The sequence below is a fragment of the Phalacrocorax carbo genome, chromosome 11, assembly GCF_963921805.1.
Source record: "Phalacrocorax carbo chromosome 11, bPhaCar2.1, whole genome shotgun sequence".
NCBI classification, from domain to species: domain Eukaryota; kingdom Metazoa; phylum Chordata; class Aves; order Suliformes; family Phalacrocoracidae; genus Phalacrocorax; species Phalacrocorax carbo.
The window spans coordinates 23,061,604-23,070,756 of NC_087523.1; the positions used below are offsets into that span (position 1 = coordinate 23,061,604).

At 69.6% G+C, this 9,153-nt stretch overlaps 1 protein-coding gene across 5 annotated transcripts; it reads left to right on the top strand.

The window, feature by feature from the left end:
• The first annotated feature begins 1,681 nt into the window (after positions 1–1,681).
• KLF8 (KLF transcription factor 8) lies at positions 1,682–8,931 on the top strand. 5 transcript variants are annotated; one of them, XM_064463444.1, is made up of 6 exons: positions 1,808–1,826; positions 4,230–4,347; positions 4,915–5,470; positions 6,146–6,272; positions 6,387–6,520; positions 7,840–8,931. In XM_064463444.1, the coding sequence occupies exons 2-6, from the start codon at positions 4,279–4,281 to the stop codon at positions 8,019–8,021; spliced, it is 1,068 nt and encodes a 355-aa protein (XP_064319514.1). In that variant the 5' UTR covers positions 1,808–1,826; positions 4,230–4,278; the 3' UTR covers positions 8,022–8,931. The 5 variants fall into 5 exon arrangements, with proteins under 5 accessions (XP_064319515.1, XP_064319514.1, XP_064319516.1 ...); XM_064463445.1 differs by lacking the exon at positions 4,230–4,347 and having other exon boundaries at positions 1,682–1,826; XM_064463446.1 differs by lacking the exons at positions 1,808–1,826; positions 4,230–4,347 and adding an exon at positions 3,749–3,851.
• The last annotated feature ends 222 nt before the right edge of the window (positions 8,932–9,153 follow it).

Consider the following 9,153-nt stretch of genomic DNA (forward strand, 5'->3'; position numbering starts at 1 on the left):
GGCTCAGCCCCGTGTCTCCCCCTTGCATGTTTTCTTGGGGGAGGTTTGCATTTTATTTGCAAAAACGGGGTGGGTCCGCTCCCGCTCCTGGTTGAGCGGCGGCAGCTGGGGGAGAGCGGGGTGTCACCGGGGGTCCCCAACCCTCACCTCCCGGCTGATGTGGGTCAGCCCCACATTAGCGCTGGGCGGCTGCAGCTTCTCCCGGTCGGCCCTGCGGTGGTTGCGAGCGGCTCCTCGGAGCCGTGCCCGGAGGTGATGGCGGTGGCGGGGAGCACCAGGCCTGCTGTCCCACCCTGCGCGCCCCACGGGGACGCCCGTGACGGGGGGGTCTCAGCTCAGTGGGATTTGGCAGGGGACAGGGCTGGGTGGGCTGCGGATGGAGCCCACGCCGGGGCGGGGAGTGGGACCACTGTCACCCCAAAAGGCCAGGGGCGAGACGGTGCTGGGGTGGGACCCATCCCGCTCTGCGGCAGGGTGGGGAGCAGCTGTCACCCCATCACCAGGGGAGCGGGCAGCAGCGGGGAGCTGCATTTTGGGGGTGGGGTGGGGTTAACCCCAGCCTGCGTTTTCTCTGGGGTGCTGGGGGTGGGCTTGGCCAGCCCAGTGCCACAGCCTGCAGCTGAGCCCTGGCAAACTCAGCGCAGGCGCTGCCCGCAGGCGGGGTGGGGGACCCGTGGGGATGCCCCGAGGGGCCGGGGGACACCCTGAGGCTGGGGGACAACCTGAGGGGCCAGGGGACACCCCAAGGTCCCTGGGCAAGAGGCCCGAGAGTCAGTGCCCACCTCCACCCCTGCCCCGGGCGTCGGTGTGGTCACAGCTGAGTGGGGGCCGGGGAGCGTTGGGGGGGGGGGCGTGGGGGGGGGCAGCCCCCCCAGCTGCAGGCCTCGGGGTCCGCAGGGCTCCTCCCCTGCCAGGCCACTGAGGCCGAAGGCAGCCGAGGTCAGGGAGGGTCGGGAGGTGCCTCCGGAGCCAGTCTGGGCCTCCCGGCATGTGCAATCCCTGTCCCGGGAGGGTCCCCGTCCCCCCGGGAACCCCATGGAAAGGCGCCCCCAGCCCCGCCAGGGCCCTGCCCGCCCCCGGGGGGGGCCCAACCTGCACCCCCCGAGCCGCCCTGGTGCCCCCCGGGTGGGGGAGGGTGCCGAGAGGCTGCTCCTTACACCCCAAATATTTTGGAGCGGGGCGTTGAGTGGGTGGCAGGGTCCTCGGCAATCGGGCAGGGGGGTGTGGGCACCGCCTCCCCCCCCCCCCGGGAACGTCCCCTCCCAGGGGCCACGCCCTGCCCCGCCCTCCCGGGGCACCCGTGGGTGCTTGGCCTGGGGTTTTGGAGGTGCTGCCCCCTCCTGTCACCCGTGGGTGGGGAGACATTGCCCCAAATTGGGGGGGGGGGGGAGGATGGCTGCCCTCCCCCACCCCCCGCCATCGCTGACACGAGTTTGCCAGGTCTCAGCCCTGCCAGCAGCGTGCCCCTCCCCCCCCACCGGTTTTGGGGGGGGGCCCTGCGTGAGGTGGGGGTGGGGGGATGGGAGCAGGTGGGGGAGCCCCCCCCTCCCCAAAGCCTGCATCTGTTACCACGGCAACGCCGGATGCGAGGGGAGCCGCCCATTGGCTGATGATGATGTCACCGCAGGGCGGGGCACCCCTCGATATTATTTTGGGGGGGGAGGGGTGGGGTGCCCCCACCCAAAAACTGGGTGGGGGAGGGGAGCTCCGCCCAAGCCGGCCCCGCCCCTCCCCGCCCGTGGGGCCCCACCCGCCCCACCCGTCACCGCCCCGGGGCAGCGGCGGCGGCGGCGGCGGGGATGCACTCGGAGGAGGCGCGGGGAAAAGTGAGTGGGGCCTCGGCCCTGGAGGAACCGGGCTGGGGAGGGTCGTGGGTGCGGCCGCTTCCATCTTGCGTGGGTTCTTAAAGGGGCAGCGCCCACGGGTGGGGAAGGGGGGGGGGGATTTGGCAACACGGGGCCCGGGGGTGGGGGGGTGGGGGGGAGGGAAGGGCGGGGGTGCGGGAACCGCCCCCCCCCGCCCTTCCCCCCCCACGGTGCCCCGCGTGGGCCCCCCCACCGTGGCCGCTTCCGGGGCGGGCGCCGCCGCGCGCTTGGGAGGTCACGGGGGGGGGGAGGGGGGGGCCGGCGAGGGGCGACGTCGCGGCGCGCCCCGCCCCGCCCTTCCCTCCCCCCCCCGTCCCACACCCTTTGCTCTTAAAGGGCCCGACCCTCCTCGTGCGTGTCGTGTGTGCGTGTCCCCCCACCCACCCACCCGGGCCTGCGTGGGGCGGGGGGGCTGGGCAGGACCCCCCCCCGCCAGCGCGGGGGGTGACCCCGGAGCAGATGGCGGTGGCGGGGGCTCGGTGTCCTTCCCCCCCCTCCCTCGCTGCCTGCACCCTGCCTGCACCCTGCCCGCGGCCAGGGCCGGGCAGACACGCTCGCCGCCGCCCCGCACCCCCAAAATGTGCGAGACGGGGGGTGGGTCCCCCCGTGGAACCCCCCTTCCAACCCGTGGGTGACCCTGCCGTGGGCCCGGGCATGGCAGGACTTTTTTTTGGGGGGAGGGGGGCACGTCCCAAAATCCATCCATCCCACCCGCGGGAAGCGGGGCTGCGCCCCCCACGGCCCCGCAGTGAGGGTGGGTGGATCCCCCACACGCGGTGTTCTGTCCCCACGAGTGTCCGTGTCCCGCCCCCCGCCCCCCCCCCAGCATCCCGGCGGTCGCTGCCAGAGGGTGGAGCGGGGAGGAAATTCCTCGGGGAGGTGTGACGGCGGCGGGGTGTGCCCCCCCCCCCACGCCCACGGGTGGGGGGGACGGAGCGGGGCGGGACACGCAGGGACCGGGCAGGGAGGGATGGAAGGCAGCTGCCTGCCTTTTCCCACGCCCCCCCCCCCCCCCAAGGTCACCCCATGGTCTGGGGGTGCCCCACATCCCTCCCTACGCTATTTTAGGGCAAAAAAAGGTGGGGGGCAAGATAAGGGGGGGAGGGGGGATGGGTGCACAGCGGCTTCCCCGTCTCCATGGGGTTTTGCGGGCGGGCTGTGGGTCTCCTCAACCCTTCCCCCCCCCACCTGGGTGGGTTTTAGGTGCCCCCGGGCTGAGGACGGAGGAATTCAGCTCACCCTTGAAAGCCCGGTGGGCTGCGGGGGGGTCCCCGTGGGAGGGGTGGTGGGAAGTGAGGGTGGTTTGGGGGGCAGCGAGGCCCCCTGCCCACCCGGCTGCCACATCTGTGTGTGTCCCCCAGCCCCGCGGGGCTTTGGGGTGCAGCTCCCCCCCCCCCCGCAAAGCGGGGCTGAGGGGGTGTCCTTGTGGGGGTACCTGGATGTGGGTGGATTTGGAGGGACCTGGCTGGGGGGGGTGTTTTGGGGGTCCTGGTGATTTGTGAGGGGGCCTGTGTGTTTTGGGGGCCCCTGGCTTTGTGTGGGGTTATTGGGGGGGTTCTTGGATGGGAGTGGGGGTGTTTGGGGGGGGGGTCCCTTGCTAAGTGTGTGTGTTGGGGGTCCCCAGCTGAATATGTGGGTACTGGGAGGGGGAGGGTTTCTGTGGTTCTGTGTTTCGGGGGTCCCTGGTGGTGTGTGCGCGGGACGGGGTGTGTGTTTGGGGGTCCTTGGCTGAGCGCGGGTCTGGGCTGGTTTTGGGAGGGGGGTGTCCCTGGCCGTGCGCGTGTGTGAGGGGTTTTTTGGGGGGAGGGGGGCTGGGAGGCTCCCTGCTCTGTGTGTGTGTGTGCAGGGTGTGTGCGCTGGGTGTGCCCCGGGGAGGGGCCGGGCCGGGCCGGGCCGCGCGGGTGTGTGCCTGTGTGTGCGTGAGTGTGCGTGGGGGGCTCCGTGTGCCTGTCTCGGGGGGGTGGGAAGGTCTCTGCTTGCAGTCAGGTACGTGCTGGGGGTCGGGGGGGGGGCGCTGTTGGGGGAGGGGTGTCACTGCTGGGGTGATGAAGTGGTGCTTTTTGGTGGCGGGGCGGGGGGCGTCCCCACGCGTGCCCACGTACGGGAGGGACCCCAGCCAAAGGGGAGGGGGGGGTTCCTTATCGCCGCGTGCGTTTGTGGGGGGCCCCCCTCGGTTGCGCGCGTGTTGGGGGTACCGCGTGTGCGCAGCCTTTCGGGGTGGGGGTGGTATGGGGGGGGGATGGGGGTGTCCCGGGTCGGGCCCCGCCCGGGTGCCTCCCGCGGGGGGCCGGGTCGGGCCGTGCCCGCAGCCCCTCCCTGCCGCGGCCGGGCCCTTTTAAGGAGCTCCACCCCGGGCCGAGCCAGGGTGGAGCCGTGGGGCCGTTCACACCTCTCGCTCGGCCCGGCCCGGAGCATGATCCTGCCCGCGGAGGGGATGAGCGCCGCGCACCCGCGGAGGAGCCCCCCCCGCGCCGCCGGGGCGGTGAGTGACCCACCGCCGCCGTCCTCCCCTCCGGCCCCGGGGCGGGGGAGCGGCGGCGGGGGTGGGGTGTGAGGGGGTTGCGCGCAGCGGCGGCGCGGCCCCTTTAAGGCGCGGGGGAGGGGAGCGTGGCGGGGCCCGCCACCGCCCCGCGGGAGCCACGCCCGCTTCTCCGCCCACTCCCGCCCCGCCCGCCCCTGAGGGGGCTCGCGGGGGTGGGCGGGGCTGGCCGGCGGCACAAAGGGGGTGGGTGGGCGGGGAGGGGGGCGGGGCGTGCGCGGGAAAGGGGGCGGGGTCTCCTCTTCCCGCTTTCGGCTCGCGCCGCGGCCGTCGTGAGGGAAGGAGCGGCCCCGGCCGAGGCGGCGGGGGGCTGGGGGTGCGGGTGGGGGGGCGGACGGAGCCCCGGCCCGGGGACCGGGGGGAGCCCTCGGCGTCCCCTCACCCGCCCCGGGCCGCGGGGCCCGCCCCGGGGCAGCACCTCTCACCGCCGGCTGCGGGGAGCCCAGCAAAAGCCCTTTGCCCCCGTGCCTCGGCCTCCCCGTCGCCTCACGGGCCCTGGGTCTCTCGCAGGGCCTAGGGAAGGCGACGCCCGCCATGAGCTCGTCGGCGCTGCTGGCTGAGGGCCCCCTCGACCCGCCGGTGCTGCTGGCTGACATCAAGACGGAGCCCCCTGAGGAGCTGCTGGCCAGCGACTGCGGCCAGCCCCAGGCCGAGCCTGTTGATCTCTCCCTCAACAAGTCCAAGGCAGTGGTGACGGCCTCGGCCCCGCCGCCACCGCCGCCGCCCCCCACCTCCATCCAGTCCTCCCCCTTGCTGGTGGCTCCCCCGCTCCCCGCTCCCACCACCGTCTCCATTTCGTCCTCCGGCCTCAGCTCCACTTCGGCCATCCCAGCCGTCCTCTCGCCCGGCTCCATTCTGGCCTCCACGCAGGGCAGCGGCGGGCAGCAGATCCTCCACGTCATCCACGCCATCCCCTCCGTCAACCTGCCCAGCAAGATGGGCAACCTCCAGACCATCCCCGTGGTGGTCCAGTCCCTCCCCGTCGTCTACACCACCATGCCCACCGATGGCGTCACTGCCATCACCGTGCCGCTCATCGGGGGGGACGGCAAGAACGCTGGGTCCGGTAAGGGCACATTTTGTTGGGAAACCCTGAAATTTTGGGAGGGGGGTGGTCCTACCTCGTGGAGCAGCACCCCTGAAGAAGATCCGATTTTTCTCCCCGGGGTGTCCCCATCACCCACCACCTGCCTCCCCACGTTGCCACCTTCACCCAAAGTTCCCCCACCCCCTGGGGCCCTCAGTCCCCAGCCCGTGTCCCCTTGGGAGGGGAAGGGGATGCACGGGGCATGGCACTGCCTGCCCTGCCCGCCACCCGTGCTGCCACTGCTGGCAGCCTGCTTGCCTGCCCTTCCCACTGGCTGCCCGCTGCTGGTGGCTCCGGTTTCAGTTCAGCTGCCCATCCCCGTGCCCTCCCCCATACCCTTCCAGAGGACATTCCCAGCTTCCCACCTTATCCGGGGTGGGGGGCATGGATCTCCCCTCCTCCAGGCAGAAGCAGGCAGCTGAAAGGGGTGCCCCCACAAGTCATGCCCCCCCTCCATCTCTGTGCCCCACAACATGGCTTCTCCATCCCCCAGCTTGATTTTACTACTTTTTATTGGAGGGATGGGGAGCAGCTTCTGGGGTCCTGCAGGAGCAAGGGGAGGGTTGTCCCTCTGGTGCAGGGGTGGGTTTTTTGGGGAGATGTCTCTGTTCTCTGCTAACAAACCTCACCCCCTCCCTCCTTGTTTCTCAATAGCTTTTCTTTCCCGCCCCCCACCAGTGAAAATTGACCCGGGCTCCATGTACCCCTTGGACATGAACAGCGACAGTGAGGACAGCGCCTCCGAGAGCGGCCCAGCCCCTTTCCAGGACCTCCAGAGAGAGTGAGTCTCCTCGTGTGTGTGTCTCCCCATCCTGTCCCCCTCCGTGTCCCCAGGCGTCCCGTGGGGGCTGTGGGCACGGGGGCCGTGACCTCCATCCCTCCCTCCTTGCGGCAGGCCAGCGGCGCGGGGGCAGCGAGCCGATTCCCCCGACCTGAAGAAGCGGCGCATCCACCAGTGCGACTTTGAAGGCTGCAATAAGGTCTACACCAAAAGCTCCCACCTCAAAGCTCACCGGCGGATACACACAGGTAGGGGCCAGCGCCGCACACCCCCCTCCTGGAAGGGTCAGGATCAGTGTCCCCAGCTCCCAGTGGGCTGTGGGTGGCGATGGTGGTCCGTCCCTGGGCTTGATGGGGGGTCTTTGGGGGTGCCGGCACCCTGTCCTAGGGCTGGGGGGCACTTTGGGGACAGGGGAAGGCTCTTTGGGGGTGCTGGCACCCTCTGCAAAAAATGGGAGGGGGCCCTTTGGGGGCTCAAGAGTGTCTTCGTAGGTGCTGGCACTCTCTTCCAGAGACTGGGTAGCACCTTTGGGGGCTCAGGGATGTCTTTAGAGTTGGTGGCACCCTGTGCTGGAGACTGGGGAGCACCTTTGGGGGCTCAGGGTACTGGCACCTTGTGTCAGGGCTGGGGCACACCTTTGGGGGCTCAGGGATGTCTTTGGGGGTGCTCTTCCAGAGACTGGGGAGCACCTCTGGGGGCTCAGGGTGCTGGCACCCTCTGTCAGGGCTGGGGGGTGCCATTTGGGGGCTCAGGGGTGTCTTTGGGGGGTTGCTGGCACCCTCTGCCAGAGATTGGGGAGCATCTCTGGGGGCTCAGGGTGCTGGCACCCTGTGTCAGGGCTGGGGGGTGCTCTTTGGGGATGCTGTTACCCTCTGACAGGGTTGGGCGTGGCCCCCTTTGGGGGTCACTTGGGCTCTGTGCTGGCCCTTTGGGGGTACTGGTACCCAAGGCCATACCCTGGGGACCCTCTTGCTCCCTGCTCCCCCATCTGTTTACGGGGTGCTCCCTTGGGCAGCCCTACTGGGGGTCTCCCCTCCCCGCCACCCCCCAGTGCCTTGGAGTCCCCCTGCCAGGGAGGGCTTTCCCCTTCGCGTGCTTGGCACCCCCTTGGGCTGGCACCCCAGGGCCCTGCGGGACCCCAGGATCTGTGTTGGGGTGCCGCTGTGGCGCGCCCCAGGGAGGGTGGTGGGTGCTGCAGCTACAGTCGCACGCTGCCCATGGGAGGGTGCCACAGGTGGAGGGATCCCCCCACCTGTGCCCAGGGGTGCTGTAGTGAACCCAGTGGGGTACCCCTTTGCTGTCTCCCGGGGTGTGAGCAGGCAGTGCTGCAGGCAGTGGGGTGTGCACCCCAAAATACCGTCTCGGGTGTCGCCGGCGGCGTGGGCGCGGTGCTGTGTTATGCCTCACAGCAGCACTCGTGCACCCGGTGGCGCCAATGGACCGCGCTGGGTGAGCGCGGAGGCGGGCGAGGGCTGGCGCCAAGAAACCCTGCCTCTTTCTTCTTTTCCGTATGGCGGGCGGTGGTCATTTTTGCAGCGCTGACCCCTCTCTGCTCCCCTCCGCGCAGGCGAGAAGCCCTACAAATGCACCTGGGAAGGCTGCACCTGGAAGTTCGCCCGCTCCGACGAGCTGACCCGGCACTTCCGCAAGCACACGGGCATCAAGCCCTTCCGCTGCTCGGACTGCGACCGCAGCTTCTCCCGCTCCGACCACCTGGCCCTCCACCGCCGGCGGCACATCATGATGTGAGGAGCCAAAGTCCCTGGGGCGCCTGGCTGGGATGGGGGGAGATGACGGTGGAAAAACGGGGGCGCGTCCCCTCCTCCTCGCTCCTCCGTGTGCGGTGGAGGGACTGTGGTAGCGGAGAGTGAGCTCTGCCCAGCGGCGAGCAAACTGTGGCAGCTCCAGGAGCCCCACCGGCACAAAATGTAAAAAGATGGTTTCCAGACTGGTCCTCCTTCTCCCTCGCTCCCGTTTTTTTGTTTTTCCTGGGCTTCTCCTCCCGACTCGCAACGTCCGGAGGCTCCTTGACTCCTCACCCGGGATTCACCCAGCAGCTGCCTCCAGACCTGCGTGCCCGCCTCGTCAGCCTCTCACCCATCTCCATCTCGTGTGCTCGCTGTCCCCTGCCCCCCTCTCCCAGCCCCCATGGGCAAAACCTGGGAGCCACAGCAAGGACAGAGGCGGGGGGGCCTCTGCCACCGCCTCCACGCAACAGCCGCCGGCCTCCTTCCTCTCCAGAAAGCCGCTGCCTCTGCATCCCCAGCCGCCGCGTGTCCCAGTCCCCACGGGAGAAGGGACTCTGGCACGTCACCTCTCTCCGCATCCCTCGGCGAGTGCTTCACGGGAGGTGCCGGGGCACGCAGGAGGGCCGGGAAGAAATGACAAAGCAAAAAGTGTGTGTGTGGAAAAAACAGCAACCTACAAACAAGTCCACCGCCACCACCAAAAAAAAGGGAAACTTTGCGGAACGTGGAACTGTGATTTTTACAGAGTTTTAAGAGGGGCAGGTGAGGGTGGGGAGGGCAGGGGCTGCCAGCTCTCCGTTATTTTTTGAAGACTATGGGACAGTTCAACTGTTTCTAACTTAAAAAGGCAGACTGTGGCCACACTCTTTTCTTCTTAATTGTAATTATTATTTTTGTGGGGTGCCCACCCCCTTCCCAGCCAGCCAACCCACCCCAGTTTCTGTGAGGACGGCCCTGTTCTCATGCTGGGGCAGGATTTGGGATTGTGGCCTTGGGGCTGTTGGGTGGTGGGAAGGGTGATGGGGGGCTGTGACAGCCCCCCAGCTCCCCAACCAGTGCCCATGGGTCTGGCTGGGCTGGGGGGAGCTTCCCGAAAGCTCTCTTTGAGCCTGTGCCTTTAGCTCGGGGGGTGC